Below are 27,093 nucleotides of genomic sequence, written 5' to 3'. Positions count from 1 at the left end.
GCCATGTGCAAGACAAATGCCCTACCCACTGTGCTATCGCTCCAGCCCCTTTGTATTGTTTGTTACGAAAAAAACACTGAAAATGCTACAAAAAGTATCTGTAGAGGAAAGGGTGTAAAGATTGTTCTATTTTGGCAGGGGTCATAAAGACCTTCTATAAGATATTACTAATAGTTGTTAAAGGTTGAGCCTTGTGAACTTTCATGTATATGTATCTGTAAGTATCTACCTATCTCTCTGTATAAGATATATTTCCCTCAATGATTGGTTGCCTACTATTTTAACCCCATCAAATATAGTGTCTACTCTTGGAGAATGGGTAGGGTGTGTGGTCCAGTAATAGGTTCACTTGTGCGTGAGGTTTGGCCAGAGCGTGTGGGGAGTGGCCATGGGCATGGTGGTGGTTGGGTTCTGGAGGTTTTCAACTGTTGGGGCTGGGTCCCTTGGGGCGGGGAGGGCTCACCCGCCACGCCTCTGGTGCATCCTGAGTGAACCAGCCTGGTGCAGGGTCCAGTGGCATGGCTATGGAGAGCATCGTGTTATGTGCCCTTCCAGGAGAGAAGGGTATGCGATTTGGACGGTGGCCGATTTGGATAGATATTTTAATTTTAAAGTATGCCACTGGGTGTTTTTCTTGTTTCAAGTCCCCTCTCCCATCCCCTGGTCCAGCCCCACTGTGCTTGGGACTTACCCCTGGCTCTGCACTCAAGTGATCACTCCTGGTAGTCCTGGGGACCATATGTGGTGCTAGGGATTGAGCCCATGTCAAGGCAAGCAGTTATCTTCCATACTCTGTCTCTCTCTGTGTGTGCCGTTAGTTAATTAGAAGTTCTAATTCATTCGTTCTAATTAATTGTTGTTGTAGTTATTTTGATCTGGCAACTATATTACCTGGTCTAGAAACCACAAACATTGACATTCTTGTTTTATTTACTTATTTAATTATTTTAATTTTGGGGCTGCACCTGGCGGTGGTCAGGGCTTACTCATAGCTCTGCACTCAGAAATTTCTTCTGATAATCCTCGGAGAACCATTTGGAGAACCATTTGGGGTGCTGGGAATCGAATCCAGGTAGATCTCATGCAAGGTCCTACCAGCTGTACTATTATATCTAGTCCTTATTTTATCTTTTAGAGTAGTCTCTTATCTTTTCACTTTCAAGTTTTCATTTCCTCTGATCTCAGTGCCTCTACTTTCCTCTAACATCTCTCCTGTCCTAACTTTAGTTCCAGTTTAAAATGGCAGGGGGAGGGGGTAGTGTGGGGGCAGGGAGCTAGTACAGGTGTACTAGTATAGAGCATGTGCCTGATCCAGTTGGATCCTTGGAATCACATGATTCGTGTTCCCTCTGTCTGCCCCAACATGGCTAGGTGTGAGCTCGATGGACCCTAAGAATTTCTGGACTGGCCATGGTGGTCTTTGTCACTGCCAGGCCATAGAAGCACCATGTCTTTGGGCCTTAACACTGAACTGTTAGCCCAGTTGGCTGAGTATCATGGAAAATGACTCCCAGAGTCCCCCACTAAAATGAATAGATGTGGAGAGGGGCCAGAGAGATAGTACGCAGGTAGGGTGTTTACCTTGCTTAGAGCTGACCCATGTTGGATCCCTTGCATCCCATACGGTCCCCTGAGCACTTCCTGGTGTGGCCCCCAAACAAGAACAAACGAAAAGAAGTAGGTTATGAGTAAGGGATCCTGGTTCTGTATACTCGTTCTAGAATGTTCTCTTGAGTCATAGGAACTTCCTCTTGATGAATTGACTAACGAATGAATTTTTACATGGTCCTTCTGTCCATGGTGCTAGAATTGATGAATTGAATAGTCTTTTCCCCAGAATTCATAGTTTTTCTTCTTAGCTCTACGGTGTATTCTGGCATACAAACACTCCTGTACATGATTTAAATCTTGATTCTCAAAGAATATATATATATATACATATATATATATATTTTATATATGTAGGAGTACTGCTATTTATTCAGCCATGGATTAGCTGATTGAATTGAGCATGAACTCCATCTTACTTTTTTTTGTAATTTTATTTATTATTTTTTCTTCTTATATTTATTTATTGAATCACTGTAGAAAACGTTACTAAGCTTTCAGGTTTAAGTCTTGGTCACACAATGATCAAACACCTCTCCCTTCATCAGTACTCATTTTACACCATCAAAAACCCCAATATACCCCTCTCCCAACCCTCCCAATGCCTGCAAGGCAGATGATTTCTACTTAACTCTTCTCTACACTGATTAGATTCATTATTTCGACAGAAGATGCACCATTATTGTTTAGAATCCCCTCCCCACCCAACAATCAGAATTGCTGAAAAGCCATTGTGAAATACTTTGTTTTCTATAGCTGGTTATGGTCACGGTCCTCCCGTTGTTCATCGATTTGCTCGAGCGGGCCCAGTAACGTCTCCATCGTGAGACTTGTTGTTACTGTGTTTAGCATATCAAATACATTACATTACAGAGCTTGCCAGGCTCTGCCGTGTGGGCGAGATACTCTCGGTAGCTTGCCAGGCTCTCCAAGAGGGGCGGAGGAATTGAACTCGGGTTGGCCATATTGGCTGCGTGGAAGGCAAACGCCCTACCGCTGTGCTATCGCTCCAGCCCTGCTAGCGGCCTCACAATTTTGGATTTCTGCAAAGAGCCAGACAAATACGAGATTGGTTTCTATGTGTCTGGTGTTATGGCTGTGCCGGTACTGCTTGTAAGGGGCAACTCGTAACCTCCGTAGGTTGCGAAGGATGAGCCGGTACTGCCCCCCTTCCCATGAGACTGCAGTTGCCCGTCAACGCCTGCTCATACCTGGCTTTCTTATAAGCTCTGAGGTGGCGGCCCCCTTGCTGTCTGGAGGGGGGGAGGAGGCGGAAGGGAGCAACACCCTTTCCCTCCTGGGGAGGCATGGCACTGTGGTTTAACACATGGTCCATTCACTTTTCTGCTGCAAGCTGCCGGGCTCTGGATTAATTCCTTTTGCCTCTGGAGCCATGGCTGTGCCGGAGAGCCGCTTCTTGGGGGGACAACTCGTGACCTCGGTAGGGTGTGAAGGACGAGCTGGTACCTCCCTTTCCCAACTCAAAGTATATTTTAACCTGTGTGGCAATTTGATAATCAGGATCATGGAATTCTGCTTATAAAGTATAATATTAAAAAAAAATACTTTTTTGGGGGGGGATTGGCTAAGATTGGGTTACACCCAGTGATGCTCCGTGCTTTCTTTCTTTTGGCTCTGTGCTCAGGCATCATTTCTCATCTTTGCATAGTAAGTACCTTATCCCCTGTACTATCTTTTACTGTCTCTCTAACCCCTGTAAAATATCAATGCTTGCAATAAATTTCTGTTGTGCTGAGAAAGAGTAATTGAGTGTTTACTTGGAACGGCAAAGCCTGGCAAGCTACCCTGTGACATAGATTCAATATACCAAACACAGTAACAACAAGTTTCACAATGTTACTGGGCCTGTTTGAGTAAATCAATGAATGGGAAGACAGTGACAGTGACTTGGTGTGTAACTTTTTAGATTTTTAAAATTCTGATTAGTGTTTCTTAAGTATTTTTTACTTATATCTTAAAAATACCTAAACAAGGGAGATTTAAAAAAATTAATTTTAGGGTCAAGTCCAAGGGAGTATTGGCCCAAGATGACAAATTAAAGTTTTGGAGTAAAGGGTTATGGCTAGTGGTGCGGTCATGATGAAAAGGAATGAAAGAAAAGGGGTTGGAGCGATAGTACAGTGGGTAGGTTGTTTGCCTTGCATGCAGCCAACCTGGGTTGGATTCCCAGCATCCCATATGGTCCCCCAAGAACCACCAGGAGGAGTAATTCCTGATGCATGAGCGAGGAGTAACCCCTGTGCATTGCCGAGTGTTACCCAAAACGCAAAAAAAAAAAAAAAGTATGAAGGAAAAGGTTAAGAATTGGTAGTGGTAAAAGATTGCATTTTCCCTTCCTTCAACTGTTTGCTTTTCTCACTCTACCATATATTTTACCCATGATCTTCCAGTTCCTTCCTATGTTTCTTGGGGGCTTGAGTAGTCAGTTTATAAATGCTGAAGGAGTCATTATTCCTCATAGTAAATAGAGGTGGCAAACAATTTGGCAGCCCAAACTGAATGTGACTGTTTTTCTTGAGAGGTAATACTGTTTGGTGATATGGATTGTACACAGACAATATTATTGCTCTAAGCATATTATGAGAGAAATTGATGTTTATGTGCTAGCCTCTTATTATGACATCTTATTATCTCATTCCTACTTTGGACAAACTTGCAGGCTATCGAATGTAGCCTGCCCACACAGCAGAGTCTGGCAAACTCCCCGTGGCGTACCCAATATGCCAAATACCAGTAACAATGATGGCTCTCATTCTCCTAAAGAGCCTTGAATATAGCACTTTCTTAAAAATCTCAGGGCTAGGATGAAGGAGACGTTACTGGGGCCTGCTTTAGGCAATTGACAAATAACAGGATGTTTGTAATTCGTGATGTGCTAGCCTAAATACTTACTGTATCTCTTTTTTCTATTAAAAAATTAATGACTGAGGTAGGAGATGTAGCTTTTTGATGGTGTTATTGCCGTAGATGTGTGTGAGACCCTGAGTTCAGTTTCTGGCACTGCCCTGTGGATCCTCCTTACTCCTCATCCCATGTCAGTTCCAAGTTTTGAACAAGTTTGAAAAGATACTGTTTAAGGTATTTTGTGGAGTGTACATGTTAAGATGAATTCCCTGCCCTTCAAGATCTTTTATTTTTTGCCACACCTAGCTGCACTCAGGGATCACTCCTGACAGTGCTCAGGGGACCATATGTGGTGCTGGGCACTGAACCTGAGTCAGGGTATTGAACCTGTGTCAGCTGTGTGCAAGTTAAGCAACTACCAGCTGTACTGTTGCTCCATAGCTCCCTCAGGATCTTTTAGTTGAATATTTATGCTTAACATTTTACCGGTAAGGAAAAAAATTAAATTGCAGGTAGAAAACTACTTCCTAGTTCTTCCAGTACTATGGGTGGTAAATAAAGTAAATATAAGACAAAATAAAGGAAAAAATACACAGAACAATTCATTTTTAATTTTGTCAATGTAGCACCATCCTCTCACTGTTCATCGAGTTGCTCGAGCGGGGCCAGTAACGTCTCCATTGTGAGTTTTGTTGTTACTGTGCTTGGCATGTCGAATGTGACACGGGTAGCTTGCCAGGCTTTGCCGTGCGGGCGAGATACTCTCGGTAGCTTGTCGGGCTCTCTGAGAGGGGCGGAGGAATCAAACCCGGCTCAGGCAGGCCGGTCGCGCACAAGGCAAATGCCCTACCCCTGTGCTATCCAGCCAGTATCTCATGGTGATTCATTTAGAATATATGTAAAAAACAAAGTTATTCATGATTAAGTGTCAGAGTTTTAAAGTAAATTGATATTTCTTATTGTTTTGGGGGCTACTCCTGGCTGTCTTGTCTGGTAAACTTCTGGGGGCCCTGGGATGCTGGGTATAGAACCCAGGGCCTTGTCCATGGAAGACAAGCCCTCTACCACGTAAGTCTTTTTCCTGGCTCAAAGAAACTTGCTGTTTACTGTCAGGATCATCTATATAGGAAGACTGTTTTACCAAGAGTAGGGCTGAAACAATTTCAAACAATAACAAATGTTCCTTTCCAAAAATGTCCAATTGACAAGCCTGTCAACATGAGTGTATTTCACACTGTGTTATGTAAATTTGGCTGTAAATTGTTGATACCTGTTGAACAGACTAGGTTTGAGAAACCACAGGTCCAGAACAGGAGTTAGCCATTGTTTTCTCTTGTATAGAACTAGATATTAGGTATCTTCTGATTGGAAGGCCAGAATCTCTGTTGTAGCTATTGAACTCTTCTATTATAGTGATAAAGTAGCTATAGATAGTAGGTAAATTACTGTATGAAAAACTTGTCCTTTTTGGGAGGGAGTGCATATCAGTACTTTGGGTTACTCTCTGTATGGTGCCCAGAGAACCATGCAGTGCCAGGAATTGAACCTTGGGCTCTCACATTTAGAGCACCCAGTTCAGTCTTTTTTGATAAAGTTATTCATATTTTTTAATGATTTTTTTTGGGGGGTGGAGATCATATCTGGCAGTGCTCAGGACTTACTCCTATCTCTATGCTCAGTACTCACTCCTGGCTGTGCTTGGGAGACCATCTGGGATGCTGGGGTTGAATGTGGACCCCCATCCATGTGTAACGCAAGTGCCTTACCTGCTGTTTATCTCTCTGGCCCCAGATTATACTATATTTAAATATAGAATGGGACAAATGTTTTTGTTGTTGTAGTTGCTCCTGTGGGCTGGAGCGATAGCACAGCGGGTAGGGCGTTTGCCTTGCACGCAGCCATCATGGCTGACCCGAGTTCGATTCCTCCTCCCCTCTCGGAGAGCCCGACAAGCTACCGAGAGTATCTCGCCCGCACGGCAAAGCCTGGCAAGCTACCCGTGACGTATTCGATATGCCAAACACAGTAACAATTGCCACAATGGAGACATTACTGGGCCGGGCCACTCGAGCAAATCGACGAACAACAGGAGGACAGTTGCTCCTGTGGCTCTGGAGGTTGCACACTTGTTGAAGCACCAGAAATTATACTGAGTAATAGGAAGTAGAGCTCAGAATTGGACCCAGGGACTTACATATATGCAAGGCATATGCTTTATCACTGGACCACATCTCCAGACCCCTAAGATAAATGGCATTTTTGTTTTTTTTGGGCTTGGCGGGGGGGGGGGGGGAATCATATCCTGCAATGCTTAGTGGGTATTTCTGGTCAGGAGTGATGTCTAGAGTTACTCCAGGGACTGTATATGATGCTGCGGAATTGAATTGGGCTGGCCACATGTGAGACAAGCCCCTTACCCAATCCTGTACTCTCTCTGACTGTCAGATAATATGTTTTTAAATGCTCTTATGTAAGAAGTTGAATTTGTTTATAAAAGTTTATAAGATAATTTACTTAAGTGCTTCCACTGCTTTACTGCGTCCACAGTTAATTTACTCTTTTTATTAGTTGTATTACTGTAAACTGAGACTATCCTATTCTTCCAAGTTTATTCAGCTGATACTTATTGTAATGGGTATAATTAGGTACCAACCTCTGCCCCAGTCATGGTGATTAAAAAAGTGTTTTGGCTGGAGAGATAGTACAAGGAAGTTGCTTTGTATGTGACCAGCTCTGTTTCCATTCCCAGCACTGCATATGATTCTTCCTAAGCACTACCTGGAATGATCTTCGTGCACAGAACCAGGAAATAAGACCTGAGCACCATGGTGTGGCCCAAACTGCCACACTCCCCCCTCCCCCCCAATGTTTCATTTTCATTGGAAGAGAGGTGTGTGTGTGTGTGTGTGTGTGTGTGTGTGTGTGTGTGTGTGTGTAATTTTTGTTTTTTTTTCCCTGTAGTCCTTGAGGACTGCTTCCAATTCTGTTTAATGGACCATGCAGTGTTGGGAATGCACTTTAACCTGTGTAATACTGAGATACACTATAACACCCGTAATACCTCTCCAGTCCCTGTTTTTTTTTTTTTTTTGTCTGCTGTTTGTTTTTATTTTAAAGGATGGTTTACCTTTGGATATTCTTTTGATTTAGCTTAATAATCATTGCAAGGTGATTTTATTGTGTTGCCTGCTTAGCAAAATTTCATGTCATAATTTTAGGGTCTTTTGAAATTTGGAACTAGGGACATAGTAAAGGGAGAATTGCTAAATTTACCTCAACTTTGGGAAGAGTTTCATTACTATTGGAGAATGGCTAAGGTGGACTTTTTTAAAATTTTTACATTAAATTTATTGAATTCGTACACATGCTTCTATCCAGGTTTTTCCAAATCTGACACTGTAAAACTTGATTATGGGTTCTTTTCCTGTAGATAATAATGTTTCTAAGAAATTTTTATCTAAAGATTATTATTATTTTAGTAGTGGGGCTAATAATGATAATGATGATGATTAAACCAACATTGTTTGAATGTTTATTAGTGTACATGTATCATAGACTTTGCCTGTGATAATCACTGTCATACATATCTGCTTCCTTCTGGTTACTGTGGCTTAATTATACATGCTCCTACCAAAGGCCAATCTTCAACTTGTATATTAGACTCCACTATATATGCATTTAAAGCTGTTTCTCCAGTAGTTCTCTTTCCTCCTCCTTCTATAGATTCATCTCTATACACTGAGTAGTTCTACATACATGCAAGCATACTAGGTTTTTTTGTTTGTTTGTTTGTTTTTTGTTTTTGTTTTTGTTTTTGTTTTTTTGCTTTCTGGGTGGTACACGGGTTACTCCTGGCTCATGCACTCAGGAATTACTCTTGGCAGTGGCTCATATGGGATGCTGGGAATCAAACCCGGGTCGGCTGTGTGCAAGGCAAACGCCCTGCCTGCTGTGCTATCGCTCCAGCCCCAGTAAGCATACTGTTTTAATTCCCATTTTCTTCCTCCACATTCTTTAACTGCAATAGTCCATTTTTCTGCATCCCTTCATAGCAAAACTTGTAAGAAAAGAAAGACTTGTGTGTATTCTCTGTCTTCTTTCCTTTCATTCATTCAGTATTGAAAACACCCCAATCAGGATGTATATCCCCATGTCCACCCAGACAACTTTTGATAAGGTCAATCAATGAATTCTACTTTAATAAGTTTTAATTGGGATCTGAACTTTGAAATGGTTCTGACCAAGTCATACTTATTTTCTTCAACTCCTATCTTGGTCTGTCTGTCTTTCTTTCTTTCTTTCTTTCTTTCTTTCTTTCTTTCTTTCTTTCTTTCTTTCTTTTTTTGTCTCTTAAGCTGGGTTTTCTTTTTATCCTCATATCATATCTGTGTTCTCTAACCAAGTATACTGTATCACAAGATTTTGTCCTCGGTATGATTTTTAAAATTTTATTCCCTGTGTCCTATAGTCTTGCAGTTTAAATATTGTCTATAATGTATTAATATCAAAATGGATATTTGTTCCCTAACTCTAAACTTCTCTTTTGCTGTTATTTTTTCTATTTGAAGGTATAATATGAATCTCAAACTTTATATATCCTAAAGAGAATTTATTTTTACCTTAAACTTTATTTACCCCTTGCTGTTTTTTTTGCTAATTGAAAAAGTACTCCAGATAGCATTTTCTTTCCAAAACTCTTCACAAATTATATGAAGAGTTTTTCTTTGATTTTTTTTATTCTTAAAGTCACATCTAGTCCACCAACAGATCTATAGCTTCTACCTTCAAAATATCCAGTAACTGATCCTGTCTTACCACTGCTACTTTAAACTGTCTGGTTTAATAATTGATCACTTGATCACTTGATATCCCGTTACTCATCGATTTGCTCGAGTGGGCACCAGTAACGTCTCCATTTGTTCCTGTCGAGTGCTAGTGTAGCCCAATGGCATCTGCTTGCTACAGGAACAGGAAGAGCCTCAAACCGTTTGTTCAGGGTCTTGACGAAGAAGTCTGACCATTTCATAGGTGGGTGGCCACATGATTTTTTGACGTCACGTGGAGTCCATTTGGTAACCAGTGTTACCAACTGATTTGATAATTATGGTAAAGTTTTGAGAAGCAAAATAAAGATTTAATGAGAATATAAAAGATTTGTGCATGAATATATTTTCATATGGAAGAAAAATATATATACAAAAATATGAATAGTATTAAAAAGATAGGTATAGTCAAGGGATTAGGAATAGCTTATATCTACAGTAAAAATGTGGGTTATACACAGATAAAGAAGGGAATACCAAATAATGGTGTTGGGAGGATCCTCCCAGGATGGGAGAAGCATACAGAAAGTAGACTATAGACCAAACATGATTGTCACCCATTGCCTCTTTTGCAAACCACAATACCCAGTAAGAGAGAGAGAACAAAAGGGAATGCCCTGCAACAGAGGCAGGGTGGGATAGGGGGAATGGGGGGTGGGAGGGATACTAGGATCCGTGGTGGTGGGAAATGGGCACTGGTGGAGGGATGGGTATTTGATCATTGTATAATTGAAACCCAAGCACAAAAATGTGTAAGTCTGCAACTGTACCTCATGATGTCTCACTATTAAAAAAAAATGTGGGGTTAAAGAGTCTGGAAAATGTAGTAAGAAACCTGGACTGGAAGCTGGATTCTTAGCCTCTGAACTTTGTTTAGAATCCTTAAGCTAAGCTTTTTTCTTCTCTGTAGTAGAATATTAGTCAGGTCTGTATATTGACTTATATGGTAATGTTCCTCCGTAAGGAGAATTAATGTTTTTTAAAACAATTTTTATTGAGTCACCATGAATTACATAGTTAGAAGGTTATTCATAATTGAGTGTCAAGCGCATAGTGTTCTAATACCCATCTATTCACCAATGTCCACTTTCCTCCACCAGTGTCCCACTCTTCCTGGAGGCAGACATTTTATTCTTTTGCTTTTTTCCTTTTCCTCTCTGCTTTTAGGCACTGCAGTTTACAATGATGTTACTGAGAGGACATCATGCATATCATTTTACCTCCTTTTAGCACTCAGTCCTCGTCCTGAGTGACCACTTCCCTCTATCATTCTCATAGTGATCCCTTCCCTCACTCTCCACCCCTACCTCCCCAGTGGCAAGTTTCTTTCTTTTACTACCTTTCTGCCCCCTCCTGCCAACCTTCCAAGATAATCAGATATATTCTCCTGTGAACACTGCACACAAAACTTACTCTCATTAAGTGTTGCTTGAGAATATTTGTTGCAGGTATTGGGCCCCAGAACAGATTTATTTAAAAGGAGTATTATAGCATGGTTTGTGCTTTTGGAAGGTAATTCAAGTTTTAGTCTGCAGAAATTAGCGGTAGCACTGTAGCACTGTCCTCCCATTGTTCATCGATTTGCTCGAGCGAGCACCAGTAACGTCTCCATTGTGAGACATGTTGTTACTGTTTTTGGCATATTGAAAATGGGGAGCTTGCCAGGCTCTGCCGTGCGGGTGGAATACTCTCGGTAGCTTGCCAGGTTCTCCGAGAGGGACCGAGGAATCGACCCCGGGTCGGCCACGTGCAAGGCAAACGCCTTACCTGCTCTCAGAAATTAGTCATATAGTTGTTTTCATATTGGATGCTGTTGAAAACAACAGGAATTTATGAATGTTTGGAAGTTGCATCAGACTTTTTCAGTAGTAGGAGAAGAGCTAATACATAGCGCTGAATAAGACAAATGCTTGTTTTTACTGGTTATTACTTCTTTTTTAAGTAGTTAAAGTCATAGTGGCATAGTAGTCTTAAAATGGTTGACAAAATAACTGATTACTCTCTTTCTTTCTTTCTTTTCCTATTTTTTAGGAACACCTTTTTACCCAAGTCAGCCAGTGTACCAGTCAGCACCTATCATAGTGCCTACACAGCAGCAGCCCCCTCCAGCCAAGAGAGAAAAAAAAACAGTAAGAATTCTTTGTTAGTGATTTAATTTAAATTTATTTTTCATTCTTTTGTTTTCAGGAAGTAGGAGAGAAAGTGGGTAAGAGAAAGGGCAATGAGAAGAGAGAGAAAAAAGAAAGGAAAGGAAGACAAATTATGCATCATTAGCTGGGATATGGGTGACTTGAATAGAGTACTCCACTTTTTGTCTCAAAATTCAATATCCTGGGCTGGAGTGACAATACAGGGGGTGGACACTTGCCTTACATATGACCGACCCAGTTTTGATCCCTGGCACCACATATAGTCCCTCAAGCATCACATGGAGTGGTCCCTTAGAGCAAAGCCACAGTAAGTTCTGAGTACTGCTGCATATGGCCCTAAAACAAAAAATGAAAAAGAAAGTTTTCTGAATGTCTCTTTACTCATTAAATAAGCTATCGTCATTATTTATTCATCTCAGTTCGCAAATGATTGCTCTCTGTTCCTTCATTATATCAACACTGCTTGACTCGGAGGATTGGTATGAGTAAGTGGGAGTTGCAAGTACCATTTACTTAACTTCAGTTTCAATATTCACTGAGCTGGGTCTGCTAAGTGACAGTCTGTGCTCCAGTTTTTGAATTGGAAGAGGTGTTTAGTTTCAAAGGCCTCTCTGAAGGCTGAACCTAGTGGTTCTTTACCTCTTTGCTAATCAGCTTTACATACAGAGAAGAACTGATGGGGAAAAAAAAATAGAACAAGGAAAAGGAGCAAAATATTAGGGACAATAATAAAACCATCCCTGTGAAATAGATTTATTTTTATGTAAATTTAGAAAATAATTTTATTTTTAATAATTTACAAAGGCTTTGTCTTTGTCTAGTAAGGCAGGCCCAAGAGAATTAGAATATAATGATATAATATTCACATTGCAGAGTATTTTGTAGAAAACACCTTACAGTCTTTTATTCATTGAAACAAGCAAATTTGGGAATTGGAGTATAAGAGGTTCCTTCATATACACAGATAAACTAGTCAACGGGAGTGACATTATAGCAATATTCTTCTTTTTGTTTTGTTTCTGGGGCCGCATCTGGTAATGTTTACTCCTGCATCTGCATTCAGGGATCACTCCTGGCAGTGCCCAGGGAGCCATATAGGATGCCAGGTATTGAACCCGGGTTAACCACATTCAAGGCAAGTGCCCTACCCACTGTACTATGGCTCTAGTTCCTATAGCAATATTCTTGAATTACTTAGACTAAATATAAAAATTAGGCTCAAAACTTTGAATCTTTGTTATTAGGAATAGATGCCTTTTACATAAATAATAAACAGGACATGCCAATGTATCATGACCTTACAGTTGGGAAATAATGGTATATTATGTTGAGTTTAGAAAGAATACTCTCAGAATGCAGAAAAATGAATAAATAAGATAATAAACATGGATGACAGTTATAATAGATGTAAAGAAGGAAAAAGAATGAGGTAATTAGAAGCATCTTAGATTTCCATACCTATAAAAACTGATATTAAAAATCCTGCTGGGAAAGAGAAAGGTTTTCTCAAAAATACTGTGAGAATATCTAGTTTTATTAGTACATATATGTTCTACATCTTGTATTTAAAAGAAAAAAATTTTTTCAGTATACCTTGACAGTCATTTCATTTTAGAATGCATAGAGTTAACTTCAATGAACATCCTTATATATAGTTAAATATAAGATTATCAGCAGCATAAACTCCTTTTTCTAAGGGACAAGATACCTTTTTTTTTTAATGCTATTAGCCATTTAAGACCTTTACACTTTTATTCTCCAGAAAAACTTGTCTATATTAAAACCATATTATAAGGGTGCCAGAGTGATAGTCCAGCAGGGAGGGTTTTTGCCTTGCATGCGGCCAACCCAGGTTCAATCCCCAGACCCATATGGTCCTCTGAGCAACGCCAGGGGTAATTCCTGAGTGCAGACTCAGGAGTAACCCCTGAGCATCGCCGGGTGTGACCCCCCCAAGAAAAGCAAAAAAAAAAAAATTTATACCTTATACATCATGTCAAGTACTATAAAGTAAAGTAAAGTAAAAGGCCCTCCTGTTGATCATCGATTTGCTCGAGCGGGCCCAGTAACGTCTCCATTGGAGACTTTGTTGTTACTGTGTCTGGCATATCGAATACTCTCGGTAGCTTGCCGGGCTCTCCCGAGAGGGGCGGAGGAATCGAACTCGGGTCGGCCATGTTGGCTGCGTGCAAGGCAGACGCCCTACCCGCTGTGCTATCGCTCCAGCCCATATAAGTAAAATTAAAGGTTTTGACAGTGTTTTAAAAAGAAAACTTTGAGTTTGGGGTGAGTGAAGAGAAAGCTTGTTACGTTTGACTTAGAAATTCAGCCAACTGGTTCTCATTTTATTTTGTTATTCTTATTTGGTGTCAGAAGGAAAAACCTTAAATTTCATTGAATAGCGGCCAACCTGGCCGACCCGAGTTCGATTCCTTCGCCCCTCTCGGAGAGCCCGGCAAGCTACCGAGAGTATTCGATATGCCAGACACAGTAACAACAAAGTCTCCAATGGAGACGTTACTGGGCCCGCTCGAGCTCGAGCAACTCCATATGGTTCCTTGATGGAATTAAAGTCAAGAGTGGTGTTTATCACTGTGCGGCCCCTATTGAGGCCACGCGACATCATTTAATTCTTCAACCCAGCTGTAGAAAGCAAATCATTTCACAATGCTTTTTCAGCATATCTGATTTGGGGGGGGGGTAAGCTCTAAATAATAATGGTGCATCTTTTATCGAAACAATGAATGTAATCAAAGTAGATAGAGTGTTAACTAGAATTCATCTGCCTCACAGGCATTGGGAGGGGTAGGGGGTGGGGTTTTATTGGGATTCTTCGTGGTAAAAAATAAGTATTGGTGGGGCTGGAGTGATAGCACAGCGGGTAGGACGTTGGCCTTGCATGCAGCCAAGATGGCCGATACAGGTTCGATTCCCAGCATCCCATATAGTCCCCCGAGCACCGCCAGGAGTGATTCCTGAGTGCATGAGCCAGGAGTAACCCCTGAGCATCGCCGGGTGTGACCCAAAAAGCAAAAAAAAAAAAAAAAAAAAGTATTGGTAAAGGGAAATGTGTTTGATATTTGCATGACTGAGACCTAAACCTGAAAGCTTTGTAACTTTTCCCACAGTGATTCAATAAATAAATAAATTATATTTAAAAAAGAATGGTGTTTATCAATTTTGATATTTGATAGGTTTCCCAGTTTGCACATTTAATAAATCATACCTATGAAGTTACCACATGTTTGTCCATAAATATGCTGTTTTACCTTATAGATAAGAATTCGGGATCCAAACCAGGGAGGTAAAGACATAACAGAGGAGATTATGTCTGGAGGTGGCAGCAGAAATCCTACTCCCCCCATAGGGAGACCCACGTCAACACCTACTCCTCCCCAGGTAAGATAGAGGGAGCCATGCTTGACAATGGAGTTTTCGTTCACTAACTTCTACAGAACTTTTCTATTTTCTATAGCCACTTTCTGTAATTTCCGTTTTCACCAGTTGTCTCACAGCCTCGAATATCTAAATGATATTTAAACAGACATGTTGTTTCTCTTTAGCTATTGTTATTATTTCCAAATTTTTATTGAGATTCACATAAAGAACATTAGCATAGCAGCTGCTACTTTTAAAGGGATATATTGCATGACACCCAGGGTTTCATTCCTTTAGAAGCCTGTTTTATATTTTTATGTGAGTCATTAGGATTAAAGGCAGTACACTAAGTTCAACATTTAAGGTTGAGAATTTTGAGATTTTTTTTTTTACTAAGTGGTATTTCTTGATATGATTGCTTATATTACTGAAAGCCAATTTCGATGTGTTACAGGTGTACCTCTTACTGCATAAGTGAGCTTTTTGAGTGGAGAGTGTTGTCTTCAAAGACCTATTTATAAATTCTGTCAGCTTTTTATTCCAAATGCAGAATGTGGTTATTAGAGTTTTCTAAGAGTTCAGTTTCTTATATTTAGCAATCAAGACTTCTGAAAAGAGCTGAGTTTGGTAAACTCTTATGGAGAATGGTATTGCCCAAATTTGATAGGATTTTTATTTCATTACTGGGTCACTTCAAATTTGATGACAAGTAGGCCCAGCATTTAAGACAGGTAAACCCGAAGTTATTGATGGATGCAGCTTTCTTTCCCATCTTGTGTTTGGATGGTGTTGATAGATACCTCAGAGCCCAGTTAACAAACACGTTATATTTATGGTCAAATAAATACAAGGCCTTTCAGAACAATCTTGTAGGTAGGTTAACAAGTGCTTTTAAACCGTGAGATCATGGGGACTGGAGACATCAGAGGGAGTAGGGCACACTTCCCTTTCTATGCACAGGGACCTGAGTCGCCCCAAACTACTGCTAGGTGTACCCCTGGAGTCCCTCAAATACCAGCAGGTCACCCTGTGATCCCCAGTGCTGCATTTTCAGGCCTGTGTGTCAGTAAGATTTGGGCCCTAGACCTCCTGACTGACTAGTGCTTGGGAGGGCTCCCCACCTCACCCCACCCCACCCCACCCACATAGAGATCACAAATAGGTAGTAGAGTTTAGAACACCAAACAGATACATAAATTTGGAGTAAACCTATATACTTGTGCCTTTTTTTGTAGTGATATGTTTTATTTGGAAATAATAGTAGCCTCTGACATTAATCTCAATTTCCCATCATCTATCTAAATATCCAGTACTGTGTGGTCATGTAAATATGTGAGTTGTAAGGTTATATTGCTGTAGAGCATTTCTGTTCTTTTCCTAGAAATACTCCAAGTCTAGAATGAATTAAGTATCTTTAGATTCAGTCCAGTCTCTTCCCTGGAAATGAATTTGAGAAAAGCAGCATTTATACATTACATTGCTACTTAGGGGATCTACTAGGTAAATAATGCACTATAGCAAAATAGGGGATTGGTTGATTAAGAAAGTTCATTTTTTTCTGTATTATTCATGTTACTCAAAATACTATTGTCAAATCATATAGCTGATGACCTGTTGTCTCTATGTGTTTAAATCCTCAACTTAAACATAAATAAGTACATGGTTTTGCATTTAAATTCCCATTAGAGTTGATTTGTTACTCTTTAATCATACTCTTTAACCTTTAAGATTCCTCTCTTCTGCTTACTCCTCTGTCCTTAGCCAACAGAAATACTTGTGCTCTTTATCTATCCCTAGAAAACATGGGCCTAATGCAAGTATATGTCCTGCATAACTATAAAGCACATTATTTATATAATTTTAGTTGGTAAAGCTCGTGTGTCCAGTCAGTAATTGTCATATTGGTAGTTCTTTTGAAGGTGCAGTATCATCACAAAGTATTGGCTTATTTCATTAGATTATTTGCATTTAAACCCATATATTAAAAACTACACTCTTAGATTGTCTTTCCAAATGCACAGGGTTTTTTTGTTTTGTTTTGTTTTTTCAATAGTAAGGATTGAACCTAGGAACTTGACCATGCAAAGTACGAGCATTATTACTGAACCACATCACCAGCTCTAATAATTATTAATAGAGACTTGTGTGAAAAAAGTACTTTTTTCCTTTTAAGAAAATCAATAGCACGATGTGGTGATGGCAACTGACACTTATCTTCATTTTTTACAAATTCATAAACTGTTCTGCATAGAGTGACAGGTAACCCCAGTTAAGTGAAACACTCATTGCTATTTCATTTTTACTGATAGTAAAAATACTAATCGCACAGAAATACTGACCCACTGTTTCAAGAAGTTAATACCTTAATTTCGTTTTTAAAAAATACCTGCAAGCATTAAAACAGGGAACAAAAATATATGCTTTTCATGAAGGAACCTGCAGTTCAGCCTCCAGCACCAAATGTCCCCAGAACACTGTTGGGAGGACTCCTGAGCGCTGACCCACAAGTCCCTCTGTGCATTATTGGGTGTTGTCTAGAACCTGAAACCAAACCATCAGACAAAAAATATGCAAGTTTTTTTTTAATTTTTATTTATTTTTTGCTTTTTGGGTCATACCCAGCAATGTTCAGGGGTTACTCCTGGCTCTGCACTCAGGAATTATTCCTGGCAGTGCTCACGGGACCATATGGGATGCTGGGAATCGAACCCGGGTCGGTCGTATGCAAGGCAAGTGCCCTACCTGCTGTGCTATCGCTCCAGCCCCCCCCAAAATATACCAGTTTTAAATACTGATAACTAATTCTATTAATAGCTCTAACTTTGCTTTTTTAAAAAAAAATTCATTAGGTTTAATCTATAGGTGACTAGTTTTTAGTTTGATAGGTCAAACTTCTTGATAGATCCTGATCCACAATTTGTTTCATACTACTAACCAAATGATATAGCCTTCTGCATTAGAATTATAACAGAATAGTATATACTGTATTACTTGTTACTTTATGGAATACCTAGTCTAAGCCATATTTGATTGTGTCTGCTATTTGTTGAAAAAACTTTCTCTAGGATTGAGGTTATCTCAGTCTCTTTAATAACGGTGAGAGGGGCCAGTGCAATACACAGCAGGTAAGGCACATGTCTTGCATGCGGTTAACCTGGGTTCACAACCTATATGGTCCTCTGAGCCCTGTCGGGAATCGTCCCTGTGTGCAGAGCCAGAAGTAAGCCCTGAGCACCACCCTGTATGGCCCACAAACAAAATAAGGAAGAGAGAAGACACTAATATATAACTGATCTGTCTTTAATTATATACAAAGAGTTCATGAAAGCTCAGAGATACCAAGTAGAACAGATTGGAGCACAGATTAAATGTCTGCGATTTTAGAACTATATTAATGGAAGTACAGGTCAGATAATACAGGGGGGAGAGATTTAAAACTTTGTCGTAAAATCAGACACACTTAGTTTCAGCTCCCAATTTCACCATTTGATTTTGTTATAATAGCCAAATTACTTAATCTTTCAGAGCCTTAGTTTCCATCTGTTAAAAAAAATCAGATACATATATTTTTATTTTATAGATTATAGTGTTTTTGAATTAGTTTATGGAATAAATTAGATAAAAGCTTAAAATTTCTTACATGCAGAGAATAATGAAAATTCAATGTTACCTATTAGTATTAACAGTTATTGTTTCAGGGCTGGAGCGATAGCACAGCAGTAGGACGTTTGCCTTGCACACAGCCAACATGGCTGATCCGAGTTCGATTCCTCCACCCCTCTCAGAGAGCCTGGCAAGCTACCGAGAGTATCTCGCCCGCACGGCAGAGCCTGGCAAGCTACCCGTGACGTATTCGATATGCCAAACACAGTAACATCAAAGTCTCCAATGGAGACGTTACTGGGCCCGCTCGAGCAAATCGATGAACAATGGGAGGACAGTGGACAGTTATTATTTCAGTAGGCACAAAGAATGACTAGAAGAATCTGGGAAAGCTGAGCAGAGCTGTCACTTGATCTGAGTTCCAGCTTGTATTTCAAAAAATAGAGAGGGAGGGAGGGAGAGAAAGAGAGAGAGAGACACAAAGAGAGAGAGATAGAGATCAAGTTATTCTGAACATGTGCAAAAAGGTACATAGAGATGGGAAATTGGATGAAGGGAGGTTATTGTTATTCCAAATGAGAAATCAGGAAATCCATTGATGGAGAGGAAGCCAGTTATAGATATAGTCATAAATTAGTTACTAAGTAAAAATTATAATGATAGCCATGTAATTGATCATACTGGGTTGGTTTTAGAAATGAACTAGGATACTTATTAATCATATTCTGAGACATAAGAGATAATACAGTTCCTCTTTATTTTAATGGGGAAATCACAGTTTCCCTAGTTTCAAGAGAGAGGAAAGTTATTTGTGGATATAAAAAGCATAGTATGACACTATTACCCAACATGGCCCAGCCCACAATTGCCACAAGTCGAGGGAAAGGTAGTTAGGATAGAGAAGCGGTCAGTATGAAATGATAGTTGGAAATGATCACTCTGGACAAGAATTGAGTGCTAAAAGTAGGTAAAGGAATGTACATGATAACCTTTCAGTACTTGTATTGCAAACCATAATGACCAAAAGGGAAGAGAGACAGAGACAGAGACAAAGGCAGAGTGGGTGGGGGGAGAGTGCCTGCTGTAAAGGCAGACTGGCTGTGGGGCTTGGAAGGAGTGAAACTGGGTACATTGGTGATAGGAAATGTACACTGGTAAAGGGAATGATGTTGAAACATGTATGACTGAAACCCAGTCATGTGCAACAGTGTAACTGTGTGTCTCATGATTTAATTTTTAAAAAAAGAAAGAAACTGAAAAGCCACTATATTTGAGTACAAAAATAGTAAATAAAATCAATAACTTCTCTAATAGAGAGAGAGGGAGGGAGAAGGAGGGAAAGATGAGAGGTCATTCTTTAAACCTTAGACATGGAGTAAAACATGACATGGAGTACAAATTTGGAATATTTGAAGAAGGAGATAATGGATAACAACAACAAAACGCAGAAAGAGATAATTACACACTTCTCCCAACAAAGATGGATGGAGTATTATAAAGGAAGAATATAAAAAAGTGTTTCTCCACAGGGGATTGCCCTGCCACAGAGGCAGGGGGGATGGGGGTATGGGGGTGGGGGGATATTATTCATGGTGGTAGAAAATGGGCACTGGTGGAGGGATGGGTATCTGATCATTGTATAATCGAAACCCAAGCACAAAAAATTGTAAATCTACAACTGTACCTCATGGTGTTTCACTAATTAAAAAAAAAATAGTGTTTCTCAATTGTGGGAATGTGGTGAAACAGAAACCCCCATCTGCTGCTGTGGTGAGAACAGTGTCTGGTTTAGCCAGAAACTTTTTACGGAAAGCAGTTTGGAGATTTCTCATAAAAATAAGAATAGACTTTCTATATAACCCACCAGTTCCACTTCTTGGCATTTATCCCCAAAACACAAAAACATTGATTCAAACAGATATGTGCATACCTGTGTTCATCATATAGCACTTAGTACAATAGCCAGGGTATAGAATCAACCTAAATGTCCCAAAAACAGACGAATGGATTAAAGAGTTGTGATATATGTACACAATGGACTACTTTGCAGCTAAGAAAAGATTAAATCATGCAGTTCACTACAATATGGATGGAACTGGAGGGTATCTTGATAACCACAATAAGACAAAAGGAAAAGGACAAAATGCTGAATGAACTACTTATCTGTGGAATATAGTGAGAAAGAAAGGGGGGAGGGGGAGAAAACAATATTGAAAAATTAAACCCTTGGGGCTAGAGCAATAGTACAGTGGGAAGGGCATTTGCTTTTCATGTAGCCAACCTAAGTTCAATCCTAGGATTCTGTATGGTTCCCACAAGCACCGCCGGAAGTAATTCCTGAGTACAGAACCAGGAATAACCTCTGAGCATTGCCAGATTTGGCCCCAAAACTAAAAGAAGAACCCTTGACTTTATTATTTTTTTTCTTTCTTTATTTTTTATTTTTATTTTTTTGCCTTTTGGGTCACACCCAGCGATGTTCAGGGGATATTCCTGGCTCTGCACTCAGGAATTACTCCTGGCGGTGCTTGGGGGACCATATGGGATGCCGGGGATTGAACCCAGGTCGGCTGCATGCAAGGCAAACGCCCTACTTGCTGTGCTATCACTCCGGCCCAGAAAAAAGACAACTTTCCTAGACTTGGTTGATTTTGAATCTGTTCTGTTTCTTAAGAGTTGAGATGATCTATTGAATAACTCCTAGAGATTTTATATCTCAAAATACATACTTTTAATATATAAAAATGTGTATATGTGTCACATGATATATATAGATGATCACAGTACTTAGACAAAAGGTGTATGGGTAGACATTGTAGAGTACTAAAAAACTTTTATTTCTGATGGTGGGTCAGAATTTCATGCTCTTTAAGTTTTCCTACTTTTTTCCATCTGTAAATGAGATATGATTCCACTAATTATCTCTTAGAATTTAAGTCTTGAATATTGAAGTGAGAATACAAAATCAAGTTTCCCTTAGTAGAAAACCACTTACTTTAAAGTTTATTACAATTTTATAGAACTGATATGTCTCTCTCCTCCTTTTCGTCCTCCCTTGGTGCTTTGTTTTAAGGATTTCTCTTTTAATAATCACTGTTAAACTTTATTATAACTTCTTTGTCACAGGGGTAGGAAGCCTCCAGGTAGAAAGCTATTGATTGCTGGCATATCATATGTAAGATAGTTCCTTGCCTGTGACTTAGAAAAGTGACCCATTGTCATTCAGTTATTCAGTCTTTTGAAGAGTCATATATATTTAATACTTAGAAATAACAAATTCTGACTATTTTTATTAGTTCACTTTATGGTTTTAGCATATGCTAATATAAATAATATGCTGGTGATAAATTCCTGTAGAAAGAATTTGAAGTTGATATCTATGTTATAAAACAAATTCCATCTTCACTTTTAAAATGTTGTTTTATCATCTCAGTCTTAGGTACTGATGAATTACTATTATTCTCACCTTGAAGCATTATGAGTATGCCTTTGATTTCGTGATGTCTGCAATGAAGAGTGATTGTTGAATTTAATCAAGTTGTGTTTCATCTTTAATAAAATGATATATCATTATCATTAGTAACCTTGTGTTTCATCTTTAATAAAATAATTCACCATTCTCACTAGTAACCTTCTATGAATTAAGAAATAGTACTTTTCAATTGCATGTTAAGCTTTGTAGACTTTAAGCAATTATTTGTGCTGAGATGAGTATTAGAGATTTCAAATGAAATGCCATTATGAAAAAAAGAACCTTGCTGGCAAGGGCTAAGCTATTCCATAGTTTAAAATGAGAGCTAGTGATCAGGTAGGGCACTTGCCAACCTGGGTCCGATCCTTGTCACAACATATGGTCCCATGAGCCCTCCAAGAGTGATCCTTGAGTGCAGCATCAGGAGTTTCTGAGCATCACTGGGTATGGCCCAATCTCCAAAAATGAATGTATACAGTCAGATAGGATTTGCAAAAATGTATGAATTTTAATAAATAAAAGAAAGATTCTGCAGCTTCACGAATTTCCCAAAGGTAAATCTTAAGTCATTTTGGTGTTGCGTTAACTTGTTCAGGCATGCTGATAAAGGAAGGTCTAGTTAAAAGTCACAGTGGTAGCACTAAATTTTGGATTATTTTAAATATTGTTTTTATTTGAGCTTTTTTTAATTCTCCTTCACCAAGTTTTATGAAAACCTATACAATGTATGATATGATTTTTACCATAGGTGTTCTAATTCTATATGTAAATCCTAGTTTCAAGGATAGTGGGAGTTCAGTCTTTGCTTTTGTTGCTCAGTTCCACATACTGCCAGTCCTGCAGTGAATAGTGATAATGTAACTTTTAGTCACTTAGCAACTATAGTGCTGATAGTTATAATGGAACCACAGGACTTTGTAAGAGATCACAAAACCTTCTCAATTTCATTCCATCATTGAAGATTTTTTTCAGTTAACATTATTTTAGTTTTACATAGAAGTAGAAATTGTAATTCTAAATGTTAATAAGAGACCAGTATTTACTTTGTGGTAAGTATTCTTCCAGACAGCTTTTAATTGTATATATTGACATACATCCAAACCACTTTGATAGTTTCCCTCTTGCCATCTTATAATTACCATCTTTTCAGTGATCTTCCAGAAATGTTCATGTGTATATTACAATTTGCATGTATATTACATGTGTCTATATGTATACATATATATGTATATTACACATGCATATTGTAATAGGTATATTGTACCCTTTAATGGATACTTGGATGTACCTTTACTTTGATAGATATTTTTATTCTTTACTGTTGCTAATATTAGCAGTGGTATGATGAATAACGTATATTTTATGTATGGTTTTGTTATCTAGCTACCATTAATACATCAGCTTATCTCTCACCAGCTGTGCAAAAATTTCATTCCTAATTTCTTTGCTTATTTGATTTTAATTTGATATATTGTTTTCCCATCACACCTGGAATTAAGAATTTTGTTTCACTTATGCACACACCTATTGTACTTTTTTATGGTAGAATTTTTGGGAGTGAATACTGTTCTCTGATTTGTGAACGTTCATTACTGGTTAAATTCCTTTTAGTGAGTAGGGAGCTTGCCTTACATGCAGCTGACCTGTGTTCGATCTCTCTCTCTCTCTCTCTCTCTCTCTCTTTCTCTCTCTCTCTCCCTCCCCCTCTTTCCATCCCTTCTCCATCCTGCCTGTCTGCCCCCCTTTCCATTTGCAGTACGGGTACTGAAATGTTATCATGTGTATCCCCTTACCTCTTTTCAGCACTCAGTTCTTGTCCAGAATGACTTGAACATTTTAAGTCCTCTAGTTCACAGCTTCTTAAACTTTTTCTACTCGTGCTCATTTTATTTTTCTAATTTTACTGAATCACTGTGAGATAGTTACAGGCTTTCATGTTTGGGTTATAATCACACAATCATCCAAAACCCATCCCTCCACCAGTGCACCTTCCCCACCACCAATATCCCCGGTATAACCCCCCCCCCCCCCCACTTTCCCACCCTCCCCCTGCCTTCATGGCAGACAATATTTGCCATAGTCTCTCTACTTTTGGGTATTATGGTTTGCAGTACAGATACTGAGAGGTTATCATGTTTGGTCCATTATCTACTTTCAGCACACATCTCCCATCCCGACCGTTTCTTCAAGCGATCATTTTCTTAGTGATCCCTACTCTATTTCAGCTGCCTTCTCCCCTTCGTTCATGAGGCAGGCTTCCATCGCAAGCATTTCTTAAACCTGAGAAACATTTAGGTAACCCTCAGTATATAGATACACAAGTGTCAAACATTTGCTGGTAATAAGTCATAAACTTTTTTTTTTTTTGCTTGGGTCACACCTGGAGATGCACAGGAGTTACTCCTGGTCCATGCACTCAGGAATTACACCTGGTGGTGCTCGGGGGACCATACGGGATGCTGGGAATCGAACCTAGGTCGGCTGTGTGCAAGGCAAACACCCTACCTGCTGTGCTATTGCTCCAGCCCCCATAAACTTAATTTTTTTTAATTTATAAAGACTTTATTATTTTTTTTTTTACAAATAATCTGGCCCCAGATGGTGTCAGAGAAGTCAGACTCTTGTTTGTTTATGTTTCTTGGGGGTTGGCCAAAGTGTCCAGGACTTAATTCTGGCTCTTTATGTTGAGGAATGGCATGGTCAAAGAACTGAGTGCAGTGCTGGGAATTGAACCCAGGTCAGCTGCGTGGAAGACAAGGGTATTGCCAAAGGTTCTGTCTCTCTAGACTCTAAGCTGTAGTTTCCCTGACAGCTTTTAGTTTAATTCATAAGTTTCCTTCATTTATGACACCATGACAACCTTTATTTTCTTTCATAGAAGAGACTATCTATTATGGATGTGTATTTTTTTCAGGTTAATATGTAATGAAAAAGATTCAGTCATTCTGAATTCTTTTAGCCTGGGCATATGTTCTATAGTTATTATTTTGTTTTGTTTTTTTGTCAATTATGTGAACTAAAGAACAATTGAATTTGTGGCTCCTTATTTCTTTAAGTGAGTTTTTACTATACTGCAGTGGATCCCGGTTTCTCAGATAATCTAGAAAGAAGTTTTCTAGTCTTTATAATTTTGTATTAATTTGCTCTCGATTTAAAATTCTTGGGAGTACACAGGTTCACACCTGTATATGTGTGTCTGATTTACCATACCCACCACCAAGGTTCTAATGCCATCACACTATCAAAATGACCACTTTACTCATTTCCATACTTTGGTAACCATACTTAGTCTAAGAATGATTTTTCTTGCATTTTGCCAGTCCATTTGCTTTGGTTATTTATAGTCCACAGATGGTGAAATTGGTAATTAATTAGAAATTAGTAACTAGTTTTTTTGCTTCCTAACTAGAAGTCATTTTTAAAATCTCCTCTTCCACCATTATTTAATGGATGTGTTCTCTGATGCATCCTTACCACTTTTACTGCTCCTAATGGAAGTCCAACTCACCTTGACTTGAGGTCTCTCCTCTATGTAGTGTGTATGTATGTATGTATGTATATATATATATATATATGTGTGTGTGTGTGTGAGATATATATATGTAAGTAAAAGTAAAGGCGATATATATATATATATATATATATATATATATGTAAGTAAAAGTAAGTAAAGGCCCTCCCATTGATCATCGATTTGCTCGAGCGGGCCCAGTAACGTCTCCATTGGAGACTTTGTTGTTACTGTGTCTGGCATATCGAATAAGTCACGGGGAGCTTGCCAATATATATATTGGATTTTTGGAATCGGGTCACACCTGGCGATGCACAGGGGTTACTCATGGGTCTGCACTCAGGAATTACTCCTGGCGGTGCTCGGGACCATATGGGATGCTGGGAATCAAACCCGGGTTGGCTGCATGCAAGGCAAATGCCCTACCCGCTGTGCTATTGCTCCAGCCCCAGTATATGTATATTTTAAAAGTACACAAATAAAAAGTTTACTTGGCAGTTTATTTAAAAAAAAATTCCATTACGTGGCCTCGCAGGTGTCGGGACCCGCATAAGAAGCTAGGTCCCTGACTACATTAACTTCTTACTCATTTCCTTGCTCTGTCTTCCTAAACAGAAATCAGAAGTGAGTGATAATCTGAAAACACAAATCAGACCACATCCCTCTTTCACTGAAACCTATCCACTGCCTCCCTATAGTAACTGAAACAGGAAAATTCACACTCATGGAATTTGTCATCCTTATGACATCATAGATCCTCCTAGTTCTGGCCATTGCTCTTATTCCTTTTTTTCCTTCATGGCATACTACACTGCTCTTGTTCCAGTGGTCTGTGCTTCTCCCTTGCCACTCCTGGTGCTTCTGGCTATAATGCTTTTCCATTTTCTAAGTCTCCCTCTTCTTCCTTTTGCAGGCATCTTCCATAACACTGTCTAAGGAAAGCAATCATGACCACTCTGTAGTAGCCCTTGCATACTGCTTTAACTTTGCTTTGTATATTGTTTGTTTGGAGAGTTTTTTCTTTTTTGGTTAGTATCTTTTTTGTTTGGTTGGTTTTTTTTTTTTTTGGCTTTTTGGGTCACACCCAGTTGTGCTCAGGGGCTACTCCTGGCTCTGCACTCAGGAATCACTCCTAGTGGTGCATGGGGGACCATATGGGATGCTGGGGACCAAACCCCAGTCAGCCGCATCAAGGTAAACTCCTTTCCCGCTGTATACTGTCGTTACAGCTTCATTTCACTTTGTTTTTTACCCTGCTTTAATTTTATTCATAATGTTCATTTTTGCCTACTTGTTATACGCTTATTTCTGACATGTGTCCATCACTGGATGTTTACTTCCAACAGAAATGCAGAGAGTAGCCTGTATTATTCAGCAAGGCACTCTAGCACCTAATTTCCTTTAATACCTGATAATTAGGTCCTGACAATAGATACTTGCCAGTTTACTTTTATTTTCTTTTATTTGCATCGTCACACCTGGCGATGCACAGGGATTACTCCTAGCTCTACACTCAGGAATTACCCTGGCCGGGGCTCAGGGAACCATATGGGATGCTGGGAATGGAACCCGGGTCAGCCACATGCAAGGAAAACACCCTACCCGCTGTGCTATCGCTCCAGCCTCTGATACTTGCCAGTTTAAAGTATGTGAAAGCTGTTTGATGGAAGAGAAAATTTATGT

At 39.3% G+C, this 27,093-nt stretch overlaps 1 protein-coding gene across 20 annotated transcripts in view; it reads left to right on the top strand.

Moving 5' to 3' along the window:
* Positions 1 to 27,093, top strand: part of EIF4G3 (eukaryotic translation initiation factor 4 gamma 3) — a 355,974-nt gene that overhangs the window by 178,527 nt on the left and 150,354 nt on the right. For all 20 annotated transcript variants that reach the window (XM_056122565.1, XM_056122556.1, XM_056122555.1 and 17 more), the window contains 2 exons: positions 11,328 to 11,425; positions 14,723 to 14,845. In XM_056122565.1, coding sequence (XP_055978540.1) covers positions 11,328 to 11,425; positions 14,723 to 14,845 — 221 coding nt within the window. The remainder of the gene's footprint in view (positions 1 to 11,327; positions 11,426 to 14,722; positions 14,846 to 27,093) is intronic.

This window comes from Sorex fumeus, unplaced genomic scaffold, assembly GCF_029834395.1.
Source record: "Sorex fumeus unplaced genomic scaffold, SorFum_2.1 ptg000047l, whole genome shotgun sequence".
Classification (NCBI taxonomy): Eukaryota; Metazoa; Chordata; class Mammalia; order Eulipotyphla; family Soricidae; genus Sorex; species Sorex fumeus.
The sequence above is the reverse complement of the archived record's forward strand: the minus strand, read 5'-3'. Positions and strand labels throughout refer to the sequence as shown.